Source organism: Plecotus auritus (assembly GCF_963455305.1).
Source record: "Plecotus auritus genome assembly, chromosome: 5".
Classification (NCBI taxonomy): Eukaryota; Metazoa; Chordata; class Mammalia; order Chiroptera; family Vespertilionidae; genus Plecotus; species Plecotus auritus.
In genome coordinates, this window is record NC_137776.1 from 132,411,984 (window position 1) to 132,437,034 (window position 25,051).

General features: G+C 37.7%; 1 protein-coding gene across 32 annotated transcripts in view; it reads left to right on the top strand.

Moving 5' to 3' along the window:
• The window catches only part of PTPRD (protein tyrosine phosphatase receptor type D), a 2,215,209-nt gene that overhangs the window by 2,030,610 nt on the left and 159,548 nt on the right, over positions 1 to 25,051 (top strand). For 14 of the 32 annotated variants that reach the window (XM_080668837.1, XM_080668841.1, XM_080668865.1 and 11 more), the window contains 8 exons: positions 2,371 to 2,515; positions 5,674 to 5,979; positions 6,881 to 7,074; positions 9,358 to 9,384; positions 13,326 to 13,443; positions 20,633 to 21,220; positions 21,657 to 21,757; positions 22,599 to 22,858. In XM_080668837.1, the coding sequence (XP_080524963.1) occupies positions 2,371 to 2,515; positions 5,674 to 5,979; positions 6,881 to 7,074; positions 9,358 to 9,384; positions 13,326 to 13,443; positions 20,633 to 21,220; positions 21,657 to 21,757; positions 22,599 to 22,858 (1,739 nt within the window). The remainder of the gene's footprint in view (positions 1 to 2,370; positions 2,516 to 5,673; positions 5,980 to 6,880; positions 7,075 to 9,357; positions 9,385 to 13,325; positions 13,444 to 20,632; positions 21,221 to 21,656; positions 21,758 to 22,598; positions 22,859 to 25,051) is intronic. The other 18 variants (XM_080668850.1, XM_080668853.1, XM_080668854.1 and 15 more) reach the window with 5 other exon arrangements.

The following is a 25,051-nucleotide window of genomic DNA, read 5'->3' on the forward strand; positions in this document are numbered from 1 at the left end:
GGTTACACTGCATCTTGGATGCACTTTGAATAGACTATAGAAATCAGTTATTAAGATACAACTAACGCCCTGACCGGTTTGGCTCAGTGGATAGAGCGTCGGCCTGCGGACTGAAGGGTCCGGGTTCGATTCCGGTCAAGGGCATGTACCTGGGTTGCAGGCACATCCCCAGTGGGAGGTGTGCAGGAGGCAGCTGATCTATGTTTCTCTCTCATCGATGTTTCTAACTATCTATCCTCTCCCTTTCCTCTCTGTAAGAAATCAATAAGAAAAAAAAAAAAAAAAGATCCAACTAACATTTCCAGAAAGGGAATATATTATAGTAATTGATAAGCATCTTTTGTTAATATAAATTCCAACAGGGAACATTTAGACAAAATGTTAGTAAAACTATATATGAAAACTCAATCCTCATGAGCCATTTTAATTCCTGACATTCTTTATCTTAAAAAGATCTTCACAAAACTAAACAGCCCCTAAGATTTAACAAGGAATACCATTTTTTTAAAAATATATTTTATTGATATTTTTTTTACAGAGAGGAAGGGAGAGGGATAGAAAGCTAGAAACATCGATGAGAGAGAAACATCGATCAGCTGCCTCCTGCACACCCCCCACTGGGGATGTGCCCACAGCCAAGGTACATGCCCTTGACCGGAATCGAACCCGGGACCCTTCAGTCCGCAGGCCGACGCTCTATCCACTGAGCCAAACCGGTTTCGGCAGGAATACCATTTTTTAAACACTCACCTACTAAGTGAACTACTATCAATTCACTTGTTGGTCACCATTTTGTATGTATGCTAATAAATTATTTTTTACTGTAAACTTCTATTTTATGACGTCTGTTTGAATTGAGCAGAATCTCCACAGACCAGGTTCTAAATGCAATTAGATTTAGCTAACAAAGCCAATATGAATTAATCACTTGAAAAGTTATGTAATTTATATGCTGATATAACTTAAATTACTCATAACTATGTCTGTGTTTAATAAGATATAAATCAGCATTAAGTTATTTGAAATTGTAACCACTGCTCAACTAAGAAATAGTGTAAAAACAGCAAAGACAGTGGCAGTTTTTTTGAATCTCTGATGCTTGAATGTTGGCACACCTACTCTGCTTTACAATTGTTTATTTAGGGAATACCTTTTTCCTTGTTGTTTGATATACCTAAAATTTTAAAAGCTTTTGTATTTGCAAGGCAGAACACCCTAGGGATGTTTTTTCTGGTTTTATACTTGAATTTCTCTTGAATGATTTCTGTTTGGGTGAACAGCAAGCAGTATTTTATAAAAAGCCTAAGATTATTTATGCCATATTAGATTACATTTTAGTATGTATTTTAAGGTTTATACAGGCTAATGTTCAATCTGAGAGTGATTACCCATAGACAGGTGTATTTTTGCTAAAATGCACAGGCAAATTTCAAGCATGAATAGAAATTATAACTTTTTTTTAATCCTCACCCATGGATATTTTTCCATTGATTTTTTTAGAGGGAGTGTATGGGAGGGAGGTGGGGGAGAGGAGAGAGAGAGAGAAATATCGATGTGAGAGAGTCCTTAGTTGCCTCCTGCATGTGCCCCAACTGAGGCTGGGGATAAAGCCTGCAACTAAGGTATGTGCCCTTGACTAGCAATCGAATCTGTGTCCATGGGCCCACGCTCTAACCACGGAGCCAAACCAGCCAGGGCAGAAATTATAATATTTGATTAAAGAAATCTTATTGCAAAAGTCCTTTATGATGTTAAAAGTTACAGAAAAAAATGTGATTTTTTTCTAGCTGCAGACTTTCTATTCTCAAAGAAAAGAAGTTTCAAAATTATTTTAAAGTAACTTAGATTTCATAGAAATGATCCAGCTTTCTTTAGTAACTAACATCTGATTTTTATCCCATCAGACCTTGGCAATTTTAGTTCTCTTTTATAGCAATCTCTGGAAAACTGTGTACCAGTTTCTGTTGTTACTTTTGGCCATATATTCTTTGCCCCCATTTAGATTGCAGAAGGTCAGGACACATGGGCTCGACCTCTCCTCAATGGTAATCACACATGTTGGGCATACTGCGCTATCAGTTTCTATTGTGGGCTAAGTCACAGCAACACACCTGCCGTAAGGGTAGAACACATCTATGGGTGACGGCTTCTTGATCTCCCCTTTATCCGATGCATTTGGAGAGCTGTATCATCATTGTAAAGATCCCTGGCTTACCCTTATTCCAGTTGCCTTATTTATTGTAGAAACTTGCCTTTTAGGTGCTGATATTTTCATTATGCAATTTCCCTAGTAGAGTCCTTGATACTCTGCTGCTTCTGTGTTTTGCCCCCATCTTAGTGAAGATGACCAAGTTCTCTTATTATCTACAGCAACGAATTACCATTGAGCCAGGGACGTCTTACAGACTGCAAGGGCTGAAACCAAACAGCTTGTACTACTTCCGTCTGGCTGCACGCTCTCCTCAAGGCTTGGGTGCTTCGACGGCTGAAATATCAGCTAGAACCATGCAGTCAAGTAGGTGTCTCTCTTTACTTCCTTCCTGCCGTTTTTTTCACTAGGAGGTGTTGCCGGATTTTATCCCCACCAGCAAACAGAGCTGCTAATTAATATGCTTACTAGTCAGTAGTCTCTATGCTAGCAAGTTCCAACTTTGGGGATTAGAGTACAACCGTGAGCTATGTTGTTTTCAAATTTGGTCCAAAATAGCAGATCCCTTCCTAAATTGAAAGACCTTCAGAGAAATTGAGAGATGAGAAAAGTGGGTGAGAGGAGTTAGATCAAGCCCCATTTAATGAATTACAAGGCTGTAAAGCAAAATTCAGGTTGAGAACACTGCATAATAATCAGAGGAAGGCATAGCAAACCAAAGAGGCAGCAAAAGACCAAAGTGTTACCTTTTTTTAAGCACGCAGGTTTTAACTTTGGTAGCAAATAACTTTTCATTTCACGTACTTGTTCCTACTCAGAGAAAAAGCTGAACTCTTGTGACTAGTTTGTTATTAACTCTGCAAGTAGTACATGCGAAAATTTGGAACATTCACAGCAAATCTGTATCTGGACAAATTTAGGAACAATGGAATAATCACAAGTACATTTGCAATCCTAAATTCTATTTTGTTTCTTCAGGTTCATTTCTTTTTGGAACTGTTACTTTCAGAATAGTTGTGTTTATCACAGTGGGGGTTCATTGTGTCCAGTTCAGATTGTTAAGATTGTTTTTTGCAAAGTCTTATATGGGAGATTGTTTTTTATGGAAAGTTTGGTGGCTTAGAATACTATTTGCTCTTTATTAATACATTTCTATAATTAGTCTATTAAACAACCATTTACTTAGAGTTGAATTGTTTTATAGAGTTATTTCTTAGATTTTTTGATAGTTTATAAGTGATTTTGATATAGTGACATGCAATAGATAAGAATAATACAAATGTATTAAATTTTGTAAAGAAGGTGCTATATTGACTATATTTTAGATCTATCAACAAACAAAATTTATATATTTTAAAATATAAATTTTCTTTCATATAAGCAAGTCTTTCATATTTCATTCTTCTATAGAAACCTGGCATCTTTCAGGGGTTTTTTAATAATAAAAATCATATTCTTTCTCAAAACATCATAATTCATATGAAGAGTATTAGGATCCTGTGCTTAATTGATTAGTGATTATACCTTATTCCCATAAATTGTCTTTCTCTTCAAATCTGAAGCATGTAAACGCAGGTTTGTATGTCTGCTTTGAATTCCAGCCAGGCTAATCAGATATTTAATGAAAAGGAATGTGACCGTGCTCAAAGATTGTATTTTACAAATGCCTTTTTTCATTCATACATACATACATACATACATACATACATATGTATTTATATAGGGACAGAATAGACTTTTTATAACTACACAAAAAGCTTATATTTTCTTTATTAAAAATAATAGCTTCAAATGGTATTGAATATAGTCAAAGAATAGAAGGTCTGAAGGTGGCAATGTCATGAAAACCAAATCAGCTTTTTAAAAAGAATTACAAATGAGTCCTTGCTGTTACATGAATAACTCAATTTATTATGAATAATGATGATGCCTTTAAAATAGTTTTATAATTTGAAATATAAGTTCCTGTAGTCAGAATCAATAAAAATGATGTTCTAGTGATTTTACAAATCTTACTCTACATTTACAAGCCTTTCAATGAGGATTTTCTTTGTGTCGGTACAGGGAGCTTTCTCTTTGGATTGTCTATATGAGAAATACAAGACATGTAAAGGCTGATAATCCTCCAAATGATTCAGTAGACGTGGCACTACATACGATTAATACCCACAGTGTCAAACTACTGTTTGTACATATTGAAATACAAACATTTAGAAATGATTTACTCATTAATTGTACCATAGATACTGCCTTAAAAATATGTATGTATTTATATATGTCTTATCCCATTTGTTTGTTTTTAGGAACATATGTTATTAACTTTAAAAATAATTTTTGATCACACCTGTATTGGTCTTTATTGCTTTTTAATTTTTTTCAAGTGATGATATGTTTGATTAATGTCATGGAAAATAATTGCTCAGAAGGTGACCAGTTTATTTTTAAGTGGGCAATAAGAAAGTTTATCTTGTAACTCGTTTTGTCAACCCTACTTTATATGAATAATTATATAGAAAATGAAAGGAATTAATGTACAAAGTGAAAGATAAGTCATACCTTTTCCAGATGTTTCTCGGGTTTTTAAACAGTTCTTTTTAATGGCTGTGTTATTGACATTTTGTAAGAGATAGATGATGATTATTGATTTTATCAAAATTTGCTGGTGGAATCTAATTCTTCACTAGCAATGGTGTCTCACGCAGAGTTATAATTTTTTAAAAAGCTGAAAGCTGATGTAGGGTAAGTACGAGTTACAGTCAGAACCAACAAGCCTGACATTGCTCTCGGGTAGGTAAATCTTGGACTACGCCTTTTCCTCCTTTATTGATTCTGCATGCTCACTGTACATGGGCTGTGATCAATGTTAGGTTAATGCTTTTCATTAAAACTGGTCAGGCACAATCAGTTTTTCAGATAGTCAGAGGGAACCCTTTTATGTTTGCTGGGCTTTTATTTCTTTCCTTTTAAAATAATTGGAATGTGGAAGGGTATCTCGTAGTTATTGCAGTTTTTCACACTAAGGAATGCTTTCACAAATGAATGCTGTATTGGAATTGCCTTCATTCTAGAATGTAGAAATGAAAGCTTGAAACAGCATCTGTGAAGCCCCATCAAGATGCTCATTAATATAACTTGCAGTATTTGCAGCTTTTTTTGAAGTTGGGTAGTCTGTATAGTAGGGCCGGGAATACTGAGGGATTGGTTTAGAAGAAGAATTTAAATTGCAGGTAGGTAATTTTGTTGGAGGCTCTATTATCTCAAGGTTTCATGTTCACATATTCCCCCCACTCATTATTTAACATTTGTTTCTGGTCATTTATTCATTTTTTTGGTTTGTTCATGTGACTAAGCCAAGGCACATAATTTATTTTTAAAAATTTATTTTAAGTTTCAAAGCCTTGTTTTTGTTTCGTTGCCCTTAATGTTCGTTTATTTATTTTGCCTTTTCTTTTGTTTTATCATTTTTTTTCCAACCACTCCTGTCCTCTCACTCAAACCCTCCTTTAACTCACTACCAAAATAAGAGCCGTCAGCTCCTCCTCAAGACATTAGTTGTACCAGCCCAAGTTCCACTAGTATTTTGGTAAGTTGGCAACCTCCACCAGTGGAAAAACAGAATGGCATTATTACTGAATACTCCATCAAGTATACCGCAGTGGATGGAGAAGATGACAAACCTCACGAGATTTTGGGAATTCCTTCGGACACTACCCAATACCTTTTGGAACAGCTGGAAAAATGGACTGAGTACCGGATCACTGTGACAGCCCACACAGACGTCGGCCCTGGCCCCGAGAGCTTGTCCGTGTTGATTCGAACCGATGAAGATGGTATGTTGCCTCTGCTACGTCCGTTTGCTCCCTTCTGACACAATCTTGGTCTGCTGTCTTTTGATAGGCTAACAATATCCCATTTTTCTCTGCTCATCTTTTTTTACCCAACATCACTCTTAACGTCACTTTTTGCCAAAGACCTATCTTTGTTACAGCCTGGGATTTTTTTATTTTTTATTTTTATTTTTTGCTTTCAATCTGAACAGACTAATTTGCTTCCCTTTAAACGGACAGTTGGCTCCTATGACCTTGCAATCCAGGCTCTTCCTCTGTACCTCCATCTAAAGTCTCTGCATTTTCCTTGGCTTTTTTTGTAGCCACTTCTTTTACATTTTGAAGTTAACTTTTAAAAACTGCCTTCTTATCTTCTTATTGGCATTTTGTCTTGCATATTTCAGAAGCACTGATGCTCCGCATTTAAGTTTTGGCATTTGTTGTATGGAATACCTTTGATATGAGAAAAAAAGAAGAAAATCCATGTAATCAAGAATCTTTTTTTTTTCTGCTAAAAAGAAACCTTTAAAAAAACACACAGCAACCAACAACCAGTTTTTGTTATTATTTCAATGCTATACCTCTTTGTGCTTTAATGCTTTGAACCTCAAAGCATCTTCCTTGGCTTTTGTACATTTTTTACATGTTTTTCTATTTCTCTGATACTCTTTTTTTCTTCCATACTTTTTTTTGGCATTGGTCATGTTTTTTGATCTTTTCTTAAAAGGTAGAGCAGATTGGTTGAGCATTTTCATTGGTTGAAAATGTTTATATTCCACAAAGGAATCATAGTGGGTCTGCCCATTTTTTTTAAAAGAAAAAAAAAAAACCTAAGTAAAGAAAATGCTGTGACTGGGTGGGGCAAGTGCCTATAATTTTCTTTTATCCGATGATGTTGTTCCAGTTCCTAGTGGTCCTCCTCGCAAAGTCGAGGTAGAGGCTGTCAACTCAACATCTGTTAAAGTCACATGGCGCTCGCCCGTGCCCAACAAACAGCATGGCCAGATACGGGGATACCAGGTGCACTATGTGAAGATGGAAAACGGGGAGCCCAAGGGCCAGCCCATGCTGAAGGATGTCATGCTGGCTGATGCACAGGTGAGGCTCTGTTCCGTACCTGTTTTTCTATGACACTTTACTTAAGTCTGTCCCTTGACATGGGCCCCATTTTGATTTTCTTTACATTTTAAAAATCTCGTACAGAATCCTGTACATAATGTGCATATGCCTTCTCAATCAGAGTTGCCATCAAGTGAGAAAATAAATTGTAGTGAAATGACACATCTGATTAAAAACATGGTAACTGTTTACTTCAAATGCAGGTTCTCGGCTCTCTATAGCTGTATCTGAGTTTGCCTTTCTGACCTCAAACTAGATTTAATCAAATCAAGGAGAAGAATTCTGAGAAGCAGTTTTGCTAATAGCATCTACTTTCTACTGTATTACAACTACTTAGAATTAAGTTGACCTAATTTCTAAATAAATGAGCTCTCCCGTTGAAGAACAGACATTCTTTTTCAGGAAAGGTATCCTGATAGTATATTATTTATAACTTCTTTATTAAATTACATATTTGGTGAAAAGAATTGTTTCATTTCCCAGAAAATGAAGATAATGACCATGATAAAAATGAGAGTTTCCCAGGGAATAAATGGGATCCTTACATTGAGCCAAGTTAGGAAAAGCATTAGTTGAGTATGTGAGAAATTGATCCTAACTTGGTTTTGTGATCAGTTGTTTAAAACAACATTAATTTGTCCATAAATTAGTAGTGATTCAAAGATAGCACCATAATAAATCCATATGTCATTTTTTTTCTAAAAGGGAGAGGAAAATTTCAATCAGTGACTGCAACGATGGGGATTATACATACCCCAGGGACTAGTCAGCAGTCACCAACCTTTAAGACCTCTCAGACCACCAGTGGTCCACAGCCCACCGGTTGGCGACCGCTGGACTAGCTTATTTATGCTTGCTCCAAGATTGATGGGATATGATGAATAGGCAAGTGCTTTGCTTGTCCAGCAAATTGGTAGCTGGGCATGGCAATGGCTGATATTTCTGAAAATTAGAAACATTTCTGTCCTGGCCTGTGTAGCTCAGTTGGTTGAGTGTCATAGAGTACATCAAAAGGTTGCTGGTTCAATTCCTGATTGATGTTTCACTCTCATATCACATCTTTCTTTCTCTCTCTCTCTCCCCCCCCCTCCCTTCTTCTCTCTCAAAATCAAAATATTAAAAAATAAATTTAAAATAATTTGACACATTTTAGTAGAATATTCCTTGTTTTATATGAAAGTGAGAAAGATTATGAACCAAGTTGTGAACTACCAGGTTGCCAAACTTTGCATCTTTGCCTCAATGAAAAGAAGAGGCCAAATAAATAGCCCTGTGGCTCTGAGGAAATTATTTACCCCAAGTCTTGACATAATCAACTCACAAAGATTCTTATGTTTGCTTCAGTCTTGAAATATTCTAATAAAGGGAGCTGGATTAGTCGCTAACTTCTCAACCTTGAAACCAGTTGTATGGTTTTGGTTTAGAGGTCAGTTCTGTAAATGGGGTTGGAGATTCATAGTGTCCCTGAGATCCGGGAAAGGGCCACTGGCTTGCTTTTTCAAATTTTTTTATTTGTGCTGCCTGTAAAATAGAGCACTCTCATAATATGAAATAAAGCCATCAGTACTTATGTTTTATTTTGTAAGTCTGCTTCAATGTTCTTCTGTTCTTAGATAATATTACATTACAGAACTGTAGTTCTGTTGCTCTTTTTATTGAGAATGTGGTAGGTAATGGAATCATATAATACAAAATTGCCTTCAACGCCTCAATCTCCTTTTCTTCTTCTCTTCTTACTTGGATTTTCTTTATTAAGTTGCTGATTTTCCTTGTATATTCCCCCCCCCTTTTTTTTTTGGCTCATCTCATATTTTCTCTTTAAATATTCATTGAAATTTCATTACATCTTGCAGGACTTCACCAGAACTATAGGATTTCAGTATTGAGGAGAGGTGTTAATCTTAATAGTGACTTGAATTAACTATGTAACTTAAAGAAAAAGTCAAAATAAATGTCACAACGTAGTGTGCAGTAGCTTTTTACTATGCCTTCTTAATTTATCCCAATGGAAAATTTGGAAAATAGGCAGTTTTAGTGGTAACAATACAGAGCATATTTACTTTTGACGTTTCAATTGGGAATGAAGGTGGCAGCATAATGCACTTAAACTCTTTGGAATTTGATTGTATACACTGTTTCAATTGCTTTTATTTTTCTTTTCTTAAATCTAACAAGGACACCATTGCCTTTATCAGGCTACAAATTTCTCTTCATTTCTTTTTATTTTGTTTCTCCCTCCCCAACCTTCTTAATCTCAATCAGTGGGAATTTGATGATACTACTGAACATGTGAGTAATTTTTGACTGTGTTGTCAAAACAGATGATAAATGCTTATTTTTTTCCTGATACTCCTCTTTCATGTATTTGTGATATATCATCACTGTTTGACTGCATGAACTAACCAATTATTTTTAAATTACTTTTACTACATTATACTTTATATTTTGGTTTGGTTTTGTGACATTGGCATGGTGCTACTGATTGCATAAGAAATATCATGAGCTCATCTTATTTTGGTGGCTGCTACTAACTCTGCCTTGTGACACAGTTAGAGGAGGCACGCTTTAAGTGGTGGCATCATGGACTCGAGCTGTCAAGTTGTATGTTTGTTGTAGGCTGCTCATAAATCCAACTCAGTAGATCACATGATGTAGATCTGGCACCAATTAACTCTATCCAGAAATGGCAACTCTGTTGTACCCATACAAATTTTATTAAACTTGAATGAGTCATGGCAAGAAGCAAAATGTATCCCACTGAGGGAGGAGTTTTTAAAAAGAATTGATTGAGTGGATTATGTTATTAATTGAGAGCTTATTCTGTATACACTGAGTGGCCAGATTATTATGATCTCTGAACGCATAATAATCTGGCCACTCAGTGTAGACTGACCACAGAGTTGGGATTTTAAAATAAGGTTTTTCCATGTATAAGAACTGCATTGTGGGTAGTTAGAAAGAAGCAAAGGACTTACTAGCCAGAGGCTGGGGGCCACTATCTCTTGGTCCCTTGACATATCAAGATTTGCAAGCTTTCCCTTATACATAAGTACACTGAGTGGCCAGGTTATTATGCGTTCAGAGATCATGGGGGGGGGGGGGATACAAGATGCTGCACTTGCCTCTTAAGTGCTTATAGTCTAGGTGGCTAGGAAGGATGTAAAGTTTGGAAACGTTTCATAAAATACAATATATGTGATGACATCAAGCAATGTATAATTAATTAGTAAATGAGTGACAATATCAGTAAGCGCTAGGCATTTAGAAACACTAGACCAGATGGTGGAAGAGGTCCTGAAAATTTAGTTGAGAACTTAAAGGGTAAGCAGGGATTGAAGAGGTGAAAGTGTGTGTGTGTGTATGTGTGTGTGTATGTGTGTGTGTGTGTGTGGGCGCGCGCGCACGCACGCACACACTATAGAGTTGGAGGTGGGGACATTTTTTAAAGATGAGCAGATTGAGGCAGTCACAAGTGTGATATAGTCAGGTGACAGTGAGCTAGCCAATTTGACAGAAATCAAGGGTTCTGGTTAGTAAGTTAGGCTAAATACAGCCAAGAAATCAATCTTAGTATAACGCTGAAAAATCAATAGCATAGCAGTGTTTGATAAACTTCTTTGACCATGTCACCACCCATGTATTAGTTTAAAATAAAAGTTTTTCAAAATAATACCTTACCTTTAAATATATATAAACTTTAATAGTTTGCATTCAAGTATATTCTGTTTCTTTTTTCAATGCAGTCATGACTGACTAAATTGATTTCATGTCTTATTCAGTGGGTCATTACCTTCAGACTTAGTGGAGAGATTAGACAGAAAAAAGATAGACAAGGAAACAGGTAGAAAGAGCTCTTTTGCTAACATAGCCACGCAGGGATAACAATTCAACAAAGTCCAGGCAACAGAAATGGAATAAGGGATGTTTATGATCAATATTTTAAAGAATTGACAAAAACTTGCTGACTAGCCAAGAATTTGAGGAAGAAAAAAGACATCCAAGCATGGTTTCGAAGTTTTGAAGATGCTCCACCACTTGTTAAGATAAAGAAGTAAAGGGAGGAGTGTGCTTCTGGGAATGTTCAGCTGTTAAGTGAAGCTTGAGGGCACACGTGACAGCCCAGGGAAACCGTCCAACAGATGTGTGCAATGTATGTCTACTGGAGGAAGTCGGGGCTAGAAATGAATTCGGGATGAAGGCAGAAAAGCCTTTAAGGTTTGAAAATGAATGCAGTTGTTTGTCATTGTTGTTTTTTCCTTGTTTTGTTTGTTTGTTTTGAACAGAAGACTAGGGACTGTTACAGAACATCCAGTAATGCCAACTTTTAGCAAGTAAGGGCAAGAAGTGGAGTGGGATAGGAAAAGACAGAGTGAGGAACTGGCCAGCCATGATATCAGCCACCCTAACCCTCAGAGGGTAGGAAGCCACCAGGGAAATACACCCTCAGTTTAAAGAGAGAAAATGTATCCTGAGAAGGTGTGATCCAGGCAGACAGAGATGTAGCCAGCTGAGATTGTAGGGCCACAGAGGGCTTGACCAACTTCAAATTGCATTGTTTACAATATCTTGTCATACGGGCTAGAGGAAGGACACGAGTAGTTAACCTACTTGTATAATTGAGGAGCTTGTACAAGGCTCAGAGGATATAAACCTCTTGCCACACAATTCGGTGGCAGAACCAAGCCTTGCTTCTTTTTTCCTCCCAGCCTTGCCTGCTTCCAGCAGCAATCAAGTAGCATGTGAAGGAGGACATTGAAAACAATAAGGTTGGCATTTACCCATCACGGTTTTTGGACTAGCTATTGTCTGCTACAGTTTGAAATGCCACTATCGGGTGGTTCACTTGGTTTTTATATTCTCTGTAATGTTAGTGAAACCATTCCAAGTTCCTGAAAATAAAATTTCTCTCCCAAATTTAGTCCATTCATCTGGCAGAATAGTATTCCCAATGGCTCTTCAAGATGGAATCTGAAATACTGGAATTTCCACACTGTTGATATGCCTACTTTTTTGAGAAAAGCACGTTTTAAAAGCTGTCATATTTGGGAATCGTTGTCAACCATTGAGTTCTATGGTGCCCATTACAGCCTTGCACAGAAAAGTCCTACTGTCCTCCACACAATCCAACCCATTCACTAAGCTCTCACTCACATTGTCTTCGGATGTGGGAAGCGATGGCATTGTATATTTTCTTAAATTTATCACACTTCATTTGAAAACATAACTGTACCAAAAATCTGAAAGGGTTTTTTTTATTCATTATTGTTTGCCCTCTGTGTATCTCTAAAAATAATTCTAGGACAGATCAATAGTTCTATGTAAAGAATCGTGTAACCTCCAATTTGGACGAACAGTTCTCTGTCTAGTCTTAATAACTATCACAGCTTCGGGCCTTTACTAAGACAAAAACAGAGTTCTGATAAATAATGTTGGTGATATTTAACATTTTCTAAACAGTCAGAATTACTTGAACAATATTTGTGTTATGGCAGAGCCAGTCCTTGTATTTGGTTTTAGATCAGAAAATTATTCAGTCGAACAGAAGATTCTCCTGCGTATATAATGATTATTATTCATAGCCTACACGATCAACCAGTGATATGTTTCATGAGTCCCGAGAAACTTATCTGAATCTCAGGATGTCTAGGTCCAACAGATCAACCATTTGGCAAGATGGGCCCAGGGTGGTAAAACAGACTGCATTGGCATCAGCCCATCCGCAGTCTGTGGACCAGGCTGTAGGGGATGCACATGGAGAGCTGCTGGCAGAAAAATAACCGCTAGTTTATGGATTGCTCACTATGAGCCAGGCGTAGTTCTCATCATTTACCTGATGTAACCCATTCAATCCTTCAGTAGCCCTATGCGGTCTTATTACTCATAACTTTCACGTGAGAAACTGAGGCACAGAGTTGAACTCATTCACTTTGGATCACCAAGCTTATAAATAAGGGGAAGTGGGTTTAAATTTAAGAATTCAGTCGTTCTGTCTCCAGGTTTTATGTTTTTAACTACTTTCCCTCAGAGCTGCCCTACGTGGGCTGACCCCACTTCAATGTCAGCATGAAAACATCATCCATAGCATGAGCTCCAGGCATGCAACTTCCAGTGCTTGGCATGGCTGCAGGGAATGCTGAAGCATGCACAGAAATGCTAGCGGATGCCTTGATTTCCCCCCAGAGCATTGGGAGCATGTTTTGAATGAGTGCCATTCTACTGTGTCATTTCAGGACATGATTATTTCTGGGCTGCAGCCTGAAACTTCCTACTCCCTCACTGTCACAGCCTACACCACCAAAGGAGACGGTGCTCGCAGCAAGCCCAAGCTGGTGTCCACCACAGGAGCAGGTAACCGACCTGTGCAGCTGTGTACCTTGAACATGTTTGGGAGACAGTAATGCTGATTTTCTAAGTGGGACGAGTGGCTTCTAACCCAGGGGGGAAATAAGCCCTGATCAACTTTTTGTTTTTTTGATATATATCTATGTGTGTGTGTGTGTGTGTGTGTGTGTGTGTGTGTGTGTGTGTTTCAGAAGAAAAAAACAAGAACATGGGAATATGATTTACCTAAATTATTTAGTCAGTCCTTTAACAGATACTTTTTGTGGAGCATCAATTATTTGGAGCATCAATTATTTGGAGCATTACTGGGCATACATCGGTCAGCAAAGCAGACTCTGCCCTCCCGCCATTTGTTTTCTGACCAGGACTAGCTACTTAACAGTGGACAAATCAGTATAGAATAAAATGTCAGTGAGTGGTAAACTGAAAAATAAAGGTGTGTTGATATTAAGCATAGGGCAGGCCCTAGGGGTTATTTTGGAGTGAGTAATTGGAGGTCTCTGTGAGGCGGGATATTTGAGCTGAGGCTTGAATGGGGTGAAGGAGCAAGTCTCAGGGGGGTTCAGAGGGTACATCCTCTAGGTAGGGAAGGCACTCAGCAGCTTCAAACTCTCCCAACAACAAACCCTGGTAGAGGAGCTGCCATCTGGAACTAGGTGTTGCCTTAGTTTTATTTTTTGTTGTTTTTTCCTCCTCACCCCTTCTATGGGATCCTAAGGAGGCAAATTGCACAAAAGACGGGGAACAGAAAAGAGAATGAAGAAAAGAAAAAGGGCTAAATATCACATTGTTCTTTCTAAAGAACAAAGCTCAATGTTCTTTAGAGTTACTTTGATTGACCACAGTAGGAAAAGCCAGCATGAAGGAAGGCCTGGCATTGTAAAACCAGTAAATTAAGAGATGATTATAAAAGGATTATCCTCCTGTCCACTTTCCATAGAAATCTCCTCTGGAACATTTAAACTGTGATTTGATTTACTCCTTCAAAATCACTTCTCACACCTTTTAGGAACACACCTTTAGGTAAAGGCATACAGGAAAGAACAGCTGTGATGGGGAGCACCCTCCTGGGTGCCATGCTCAGTGCCAAATTTGTCTAAATGTCATAAGATTTGCCTCATATCCTGCCACCTTGAACTGCCTCAAGCAGCAGGATTACAGATGGCAAAATTCCTTCAAGATAGTCTTCTGGGCTTTATTTTAATTTTTTAAAGAATGCCATTGGATCAAGCTAATTTTTTGCCTTGCATAGGAGATACATGTTCAATGGGGCACACTGATTGTCTTGCTATGGAAACAACCTCTATTGGAATATAGACAACCAAGGCTAAACTCCTGAAATTTAATTTCAAAATGAAGAAAATACATCTACTCCCATATTAATAACTATGACTTAATAAGCCTGAAATGTTTTACATGAAATCATCAAACTCCCATTCTCATAAGATGGGGGTCCTATAAGGAGCAGAAAAAGTATAGCCAAAGGATGTGGATCCTAGAGAAAGGAATAATAGTGTCTATTTTATTATCTATTTTAAAGATTAAAATCACTTTTAGTCACCGTGTCGACATTTATTTAGAATTGTCGATCTCTTTTATATATAAAATTATTTTGGGATTTTCATTCACAATTTCAGGTCTTTGTTAATCAATGAAGACTTAGATATTAAGGTAGGAAATACTTAAAATTTAGATGTCTGTGCATTTGTTTTCTTGAGACCTTCCCACTAAGCCTGGGTTGGAGGAGGGAGAATCCAGATTTATAACCCCTTGTAGAGAAAATCTGCAGTTTTCTTTGCTGCCAACATACCAGTTAAAAAGCACTCCCCCCAACCCCCCAAAAAAGCATTCCCCAGTCACGATTTATCCCCAAGTAATCAGTAAACTCATTAAATTTTGTTATTGTTTTTATATACGATTACCAAAAAACCTTATATTTATGTGACTATGAAGAATTATTGAGTTTATCTCACATATATGAGCTTCAACTAAACCACAGTTTTTAGGCTATTTAGTAATTGCTTCCATGGAGAATTCAGGAATTCTCATGAAATTTCATTTTAATAGTAAAATTCCTGATTGTAGTATATATTAATGTATAATATAATATTTCTAAAATTTGTAAACAATCATATCTTTGAAACAAAATGTACTGGACATCACTTAATCTATGGAAGATGTAACCTGAGGGATGCCTTTGAATAAAGTATTGGCTTTTACATTTCAGTGATTGTGACATTTTTGTAGTTTATTTGTTAATTCTTACATTGTCCTATCTCCTACTAATTGGCCTGTTGCATGAAGTCTTGAGATTTAAGGCAACCCGCAAATTCATTGGTTTGAAATTTTCTCTATATTTTTGCATAAACTTCAGTACTGTACTGAACAGCTATGGTTAAAGCTGATAGAAAAGACAACTATGACACGGAGAATTTGGAAGTATAGGCTTAGGCCAGTGAATTATGTTTTTTTAAAAAATTATCTTTATTGTTGAAAGTATTATAGATGTCCCCTCTTCCCCCCAATTGACTCTTTATAGCCTGCAGGTTTCCTCCTCCCCACCTCCAACCCCCACCCCAGGCCTTCACCACACTATTGTCTGTGTCCATGGGTTATGCATATATGCATATAAATTCTTTGGTTACTCTCTTCCCACCCACACACACCCATCCTCCCTCTGAGAGTCCACAGTCTGCTCCATGTTTCTACGTCTCTGGATCTATTCTGTTCATCAGTTTATTTTGTTCTTTAGATTCCACATATGAGTCAGATCATGTGATATGTGCCTTTCTCTGACTGGCTGATTTTGCTTAGCATAATACTCTCCAGGTCTGTTTCTTCTTAGGAACTAGGTTAAACTGGAGCTTAGTTTAGAGCCAGTGGGACCAACAGAGTGCCTCCGTGGATCCCCAGTGATTGCTATCGCTAGGAAGTAACGGGTGACAACACTCTGTATACCGTTTCTGAAATTCTAACGGATTTCTAATAGAGAAGAATCTAGTAAGGGAATAAGAAGAATTTAAAAAGCAAAAGGGAGATGGGATCACAATATGCCATGGCATGAATTTGAGTTAGCTTATTTACTGTGCAGCTGGGCTCTCTCTGCTTCCTCACTAAGACACTACTAAAATGACCCCCACACTCTGCTGAGTTATTATCTAATACTCTTTAATCTGCCTGCTCTCCAGCTCTGATGCTGGAGGAAGCAGGACCATTGACCTACTACTGGATAACCTGTAAAAGTGGTCCACATAAAACCTTAAGGCACCTGAAACCTTGAGCCAGACTCTACATACAGTACCACCTAATGCATCTCTTCAATTCACCACTTAGAATATGCAGATACCAGAGAACATAGACCCTGCACTATCCATTTTATTTTCCCACCCAGATTCCTGATTCCTGTGTGCCAGTGTATAAGTCTTTGCACAAAGTGAATAGATGGTATATGTTTAGATTTTCTGGAAATCAGAAATGGAATGGAATCAATATGTGGAGATTCGGAGAATTCTTTTTTAACAACATATTCAGTGTTGTAGAACTCTCCGCATTCCTTTTTCCTTTTTTTCTATCTGTTACTTGGATGAAATACTCAGAACCCTTACCCAACTTGAGGTACTTCTATTCTTCACACATTTGTGGAGGTTTTGAGTCATTCGCGTCATGTGGCTGGCCTCCCCTGAGGTGATACTGGTATTCTTTCTTTAGCTGCTTCAGCATTCCTTTCTTTCTGGAATTCTTTACTTGTGTATGGTGGTGTTCCGGGACTGGTTGTCTCGTAGTTTTCAGGCTTAGTGAAACTTCTGCCAAGGGAAGGAATGACCTTGCAGGCTTGAATGGAGAGAGGACTAAGACGCTCCTGGCAGGGCAGTGGAAATCAGTAGATCAGAACTGACTCTGACTTTTTAAAAATATTTGTTAAATTGATTGGGTTGACATTGGTCAGTATTAACTTAGGTTTCAGGTATGGATTGACTCTTACTTCTAGAGCATTACTTTGATCCCACGATTCAAGCCCACAGCATGTATATCCCCAATTAAGAAAGGGCATTCAAACAAACAAAAAAAGACATTAGTCCAACCTAAGCTTTAACCACAGAAGAATGATGAACATTTTTATAAGCCAGTGTGTTTTTGTCTTAGAATTTACTGGTCCATTATATTTCTCCAAATTTGTACCACAGCAATAGTATAAAGTGAAACATCAGATAATAAAAACATATTGTTATTTGGATGACAAATTGTATAAATATTATTAGAATATTTGTGGTTTCTATCAAGAAAACTAGCCCTAGCTGGTTTGGCTCAGTGGATAGAGTGTGGGCTGCAGACTGAAGGGTCCTGGGTTTGATTCCAGTCAAGGGCACATGCCTGGGCTGATCACTCGATCCCCAGTAGGGGGCGTACAGGAGGCAGCCAATCGATAATTCTCTATCATCATTGATGTTTCTATCTCTCTCTTCCTCTCCCTTCCTCTCTGAAATCAATTAAAAAAAGAAGAAAACTAAAAGTGTTTGATTAATCCTAGCTTTACATACATCTTATAGAAACTGTATACATACTTACTATGCAGTTCCTTGGAACCAGAATTTTTGATAAATATGTTTAATAAAATATATGGTATCTGGAAAATGTTGAGACTTAATAGTTATTTTTTATCCCAGTAGTTTGAACTGGGTTTTGTTTACTGAATGATGTATCCTCTGCTGAAGGCCCTAGTTTTTCTCAGCAGAGCCTCACGTGTTTAATCCTTGACATCATTGACCCTTATTGAGCAAATTGTGTAAATGTTATACACACATAAAGGGAAATTTAAGGATGCCTCTCAGTGTTTACCTTAAAGTGATTTTTAAAATGAAAATAATTTTAAATATATTTAAACTAAAAATACAGTAGTGCCTCCTTGGCTACCAGGGCTACATTATAAGACCCCCTGAGGATGCCTGAAACCAAAGATGATACCAAATCCCATTTATACTATGTATTTTCCTTTACATACATGTTTAATTTATAAAGTAGGCACGGTGAGAGATTAACAATAGCTGATAATAAAATAGAACAAGTCTAACAATATATTGAAATAAAAGTTATGTGACTGTTCCCTTTCTCTCAAAATAGCTTAATGTACTGGAATCACCTTTTCTCTTAAAGGAGGCCCTTTAATGCTTCTCTCTGGCATATCTGAATTAGCAGCATCACTACTCTTTCACTTTGGGGCCATTGTGTTAAGTAAAATAAGGGTTGCTTCAACACAAGCACTGTGATACTGTGACAGTCAGTCTTATAATGGAGATGGCTCCTAAGTGACTAACCTATAGTGTGGAGACATCAAAGGGATGATTCAAATCCTGGGCAGGATGCAATGGGGTAGCTCAAGATTTCATCATGGCTACTCAGAATTTAAAACATACTAGTATGAATTGTTTATTTCTGGAATTTTCCACTTAATACTTTCAGGCTATGGTTGACCAAGGCTAACTGAAACTGAAGAAAGCTACTGGAAGTGGAATAATTCAAACGCTCTCCAATTTATGAATGACTTGTAGTTTGAGAATTTCTTAATTGATTAAACTTTGTGCATGCATATTTTCCTGAGAAACAATGAGTATACAATTTTTGGTTTGGTTTGACTTGGTTCCTGGGCCAACTCTCAACACACACACACACACACGCACACACACACGCACACACACACACACACAATAGCCATTACAAACTTCAGGAACTATTCTTCCCATGCATTGTGGGTTAGTTGAGTTATATGAATTTACCCAACATGTGAACAAAACTGTTACTTCATTGATGAAGGATACAATTACCTTAATGAACATGTTCTTGGGCAAAGCATGTTACCACTGGGGGTTCAACTTTCTAAAATATATGATGAACAGGTTAGCCAGGTCATTACCAAGGTCAGTATACTATGTATTTTCTTATCATCTTTCTGGTTTTGTTGTTTTTAGTTTATTTGTTTCATTTTTTTAAAATCTCTATCCCCATAATACTATTTGTCATTGCCAGTCTCCCATTAGTGCAAGCTTTCCTTCCTTTCTACCATCTTCCCTTCCAATCAACTTTGCTTCGTTTAATTTTGCTGATACTCTTCTTCCTCCCTCATTTGGGTCTGTCCTCAAAGAAACTTTTAGCTCTGTGTTATTTACCACTGTCCTCCTGCGTGGATTCCAGGCATAACTGCTCTCCGTTAAAATATTGCAGTTGTACACATCTATTGAATGAGCAGATTCGAACTCTTACATATCTAACTTATTTAACTTGAAAAGAATATAAATTATGTACTTACAGGAAACTAGCCCCTTACTATAAGAGGTTAGTATTTTGATTATTGAGAATTATGTTAATAGTAATACAATATAAAACTTGTATGAAGACTTTTACATGCATTTTCTGATTTAATATTCACAACAACATTATAGGGTAGTTCATAACATAATTCCTGTATTAAGGATGAAAATTCAATGAGGATGACTGGTGTGGATAGTAAAGTATAAACAAAAATGCAAATTAGAGCTATAGTTAAGTCAAAATAATGTTATTTGGAACTACTTTTTTTTTGTAAATTTATAAGCAGCTTAACAATATAGTTAATTATTTGGACTGTAGAGTCAATGGACCTGGGTTTGTACTACAACTTTCTCACTTATTACACATCTGACTTTGCACTGTGTCTGGCTCTCTGGGTTTCCTTTTCTTATTATACAAAATCAAGATAACTAATGAGAGCATGTAGTCGGGAGTAAAGACTGTAAATCAAATGAAACAGTACATGTAATGCTCTTAGCAGTGTCTGGTACATGCATGCGACCAATAATTAAATACGTTATACTTGTTATTAGCTGCATCTAATTGGCTAATCTGCACTCGTTCATTTCTCTGTGGCATGCACCTTTATGTGTGAAAGTCTAAAATGTGAAGATGTTAAAATATTTCCTCAAATTATTATTTTAGTAATTCCTATTTTGTGTCTATTATCACATTCTAGCAGTTCAGCCTACTTTAATAGAGTAGGACAGGTAGCACATTGCCACAAGGGTATACAGACCAAGCATTGCCCTCCCCCCGCCTTTTTTTTTAATAAAGAAATGAGAATGCCCGTAGAGTGGTGTTTCCATTTAGCAATGATTGAAATGTGAGCATCCATGTAAGTTGGTCTTACCACTCCATCTGTGTGCTTCAGTCCCAGGGAAACCCCGGCTTCTGATTAGCCACACTCAGATGAATACTGCTCTCATTCAGTGGCACCCCCCTGTGGACACATTTGGACCTCTTCAGGGCTACCGTCTAAAATTTGGCCGGAAGGATATGGAGCCACTCACTACTCTTGAGTTCTCCGAAAAAGAAGACCACTTTACAGCGACAGACATCCACAAAGGAGCGTCATACACCTTCAGGCTCTCAGCCAGAAACAAAGTGGGCTTTGGGGAGGAGATGGTGAAGGAGATTTCTGTCCCAGAAGACGTCCCAACTGGATTCCCTCAAAACCTCCACTCAGAAGGCACCACTTCCACCTCCGTCCAGTTATCTTGGCAGCCACCTGTCCTGGCAGAGAGAAATGGCATTATCACCAAGTATACCCTTCTGTACAGGGATATCAACATCCCTCTCCTTCCAATGGAGCAGCTTATTGTTCCCGCTGACACCACTCTGACACTCAGTGGCTTAAAACCAGATACCACATATGATGTAAAAGTACGTGCTCACACGAGCAAAGGGCCCGGGCCATATAGTCCCAGTGTCCAGTTCAGGACACTGCCTGTGGATCAAGGTAGGATTTGTCTGCTTATGGCCTTCCTCCTTTAAAGGAATATCGGTCTTTGGAAATCAGTATTTTGAAGCTATAAATAACTGATCGACCCATTCATGTTAATAGGTTCAGCCAAAGCACAAAGGTAAAGTATGTGAAACTTAATATGTTTTGGATGCCTTAGATTTCAGTTATAGAATGCCAACCAAGTCTGGCTGAGAGCATCCCCATGTCCTCAGGTAAGGAAAACACAATATAGTTGACCGAAATGGAGAGAAAGGAAAGATCTTTGTGAGAATGATGTATTTAAATGAATGCTCTAAACAGGTAGGCAAATCACCACTTCTCTCTCTGATCAAAGTAGAGAACATCTAGCGTAAGCCCTGTGGTCCAAGGTGGTAAAGGACAGGTCATGGTTTTTAGGAGTGGTTTAAATACACTGTTTTTCCTTTTCCAGCAGTGTTTGCAAAAAATTTTCATGTCAAAGCTGTAATGAAGACTTCAGTGCTGCTGTCTTGGGAGATTCCAGAGAATTATAACTCTGCGATGCCTTTCAAGGTAAGTTGTTTTCGAATGTGTAAGAAATCACAGGTAAAAGTGGAGGGGCCGGGGGCAGCCCACCTGGGTGAGTTCCAAAAAGCAAACAGACCGCTTTGATTCTGGAACACATACTTGCTCATTTGTGGCTTTCACATACTAGACTGAGTCTGGCACTTTGGCAGTGCGGCCTTTCCACTCTGAAGAGGGGGCAGGAGCTCAAGCCCAGTGCTGGCATTCCTTTGTAGGTGACCTAGTATGTGCAAGTTGAACTTTTTACATCTACGCTAGTGTTTTTGTTTTTCCCCCAGAAAAGGAAATTTGTATGATTTCTACCTATATATAATGCAACAGATTTTTAAAAATACATTTATTGGCCTGAATTCTTTGCATATTTTAAACTCTAGTTGAGAATTTAGTTGAGAATTTAAACTCCATGGAGAGATGGTGAGAGATGCTAGCAAGAAGTACAAGGCTATGAAATAAAGAGTAGAGAAACATTTTTGAAAGTTAAAATATATTTAGGAACAGGAATGGAAACGTTTAGAAAAAAAGTGATGTGTATAATACATTGGAAACCTAAAGCATTTCTGCACACATTCCATTTCTGTCACAACTGACAAGTCAAAATTGAAAAGGTATTGTGCATTTCTTTGTGTATTTTTGCTAGAGTTAGACATATTCTATCATTACACAGTAAGAACGAAATGAAAAATTGATGCAATCTCTAGAATTTGTGAGTACTTATTGGCTTAGGAATTATCCCGAAATTGAAATTGATCTGCTGTGCATTTTCTATAAGCAAGTGCACATGAGTTTAGAAAACATACTAGCCTCTCTATGATCGGTGGTATTTCCCTAGATTCTCTATGATGATGGGAAAATGGTAGAAGAAGTGGATGGTCGAGCTACACAGAAGTTAATTGTCAACCTGAAGCCTGAGAAGTCGTACTCATTCGTGCTGACAAATCGTGGGAACAGTGCTGGGGGGCTGCAGCACCGGGTGACCGCGAAGACTGCGCCGGATGTGCTGCGCACCAAGCCTGCCTTCATCGGGAAGACCAACTTGGATGGCATGATTACTGTGCAGCTGCCCGAAGTACCTGCAAATGAGAATATAAAGTAAGTTGATTGAAGGGTTAGGGCTGAAGGATAGAAATGCCAGTAAATGAAAAAGAAAGTTAAATCTCAGTGTTGTAGTGTTATAGAAGAATAAATTGGTGTACATAGCGCACCAGAGTCATATACATAGGATTGTATTTTGTTATTCACTGCACTGTGATCTGGTGTTCATTGTAACACAGATTCTCATTATTTTAACATTTAGTATTTTGTATGTTCCAGGAACAGTGTTACTTAGGAAAGACAGAACAGCAAATAGAACATGTTCGTTACTATAAAGGAGTCTATGTCATAATATATGGAGGAAGGTGAATAGTTGAATGACTCTGATATGTGGCAAATTGTTGTGGGGGTGCCTTGTAAAGTACAATAACACTGAAAGAACTTTGGGGAATTAGACAAGCAAATAAAGTATATGACACTAGTATTTTATACTTGTGCTGAAAGATAGAAATTTCAGAAGTTAAAATTCAGAATGACATGGGAAAAACATGTTAGTGAAAAATGCAGGCTTTCTGGGTGGAATGGAGCACAGTGTAGAAGCCAGTGGGCCTTCAGTAGAAGGTTAAATCCAGTCAGCTTAGTAGTTTGTTGGTGGTATATAGTTAATTGGTTGTAACCAGTAGAATAGATACCCAGCATAGCTCATTAGTTACAGCCAACAGAAAACAAAAGTATTTACACTGAAGTGTATTACGTATGAGCATGGTGGAAGGCCATGGAGAATAAAAAAGATGTGGTCCCTGTCCCCAAAGAGCTTACCATAGGGTGGGGACACAGAGAAATAGAGTAATACGTGTTAATGTAGAGTTATATTCTCAAAAGCAGCCAAACTGGAATGGAGTGGGTCAAAGAAGTTTCTGAATTTAATTTTGAAGGACAAATAAGAGGCAGACAAAAAAAATCAGAGTGAGAACATTATATATAAAGGCCCATCGTACAGGAAGCAAGTGATTCTGTGAGGCTCTGGAGCCCTGAGCACTCTTGCAAGCCTGGCCAGAGAGGTGTACAAGGGTCACCTCCTGCTCAGAAGTTGGGACTATATTCTGTAGACAATGAAAATCTATTAAAGGGTTTTATGTGTTAGAGTGACATAATACCATTTGGATAATTATCGAGTTTCCATTTCTCCATTTTAGGAAGTATTTATTGAGTGTCTACTGCATTTTGGACATTGTGCTCCCCACTCAGGATAAGACTAGATCCTTTCTCATTTCTTCTGTCTCATACAATCAAGTTTATATGAAACTTGCAATGAAAGATTTGAAGGCCAAGTGGATGCATTTAAACATAGTTCATAGATCCTCAGAGCCTTAAGTGTAGTGACAAGCTGGCAGCACCACTAGGACAGTTCTTAGGGAACATGGATCCTGAAGGTGTATGTTAGTGGGAACTGGAACAGCAGAGAGAGAATTGTTGGGGAGTTACCATATAGTTAGGTGACACTAGGCAAGTAAAAAGATTCTGAAGGTGATGGTGGTGGATCTGAGCAGAGGCAAACCAGAGCAGTAGGAATTGGAAGCTGATGAAATGAAGAGATCAATGCAGAGGAAAACATCATAGATGGCTCTTGGGTTTGAGAAAAACATCATAGATGGCTCAGGGTTTGAGAAAAACATCATAGATGGCTCTGGGGGTATAGCTAGAAATGAATGATGCTTCCATTTGTCCTAAAGAATACGAAAAAAAAATCAAGAGGAAATTAATGCGTTCATTTTGTCTATACGTTACATTGAGGTATCAATGAAATACCTAGTTAGGGATCTGGGCTTAAAGAAAATACTAGAATTAAAGATAGACATTTGGGAATAGTAACAGCAGCAATGGTTTTATGGGTTCTGTCTCAGATGACTGAGACAGAAATACTGAAACAACGAAGTAAAAATATGAAGCAGAAGGCTAATAGTAAAGGTCTCGGTTATTAGGAAGAAGGTAGCAAGTACAGGATATAGAGTAAAGCTTGTTAGGAAGTTAGGGGAACTGAGCCAGGGCCATAGCAAAGGAATTGTTAAAGAATATGTACAGTAAGCACTTTCCAAAGCTCCAGAAAACTTGAAGAGTAGGACTGAAAAAAATTAGCTATTAAAAAGTAAAGTTATAAACAAGAAGTTTTTGCTATTGTGGTATTTGTGAAATTTAGGAAACAACCCTTCCTGAAAAAAAATTTCAGTTACTATTTTTTCGATAAAATAA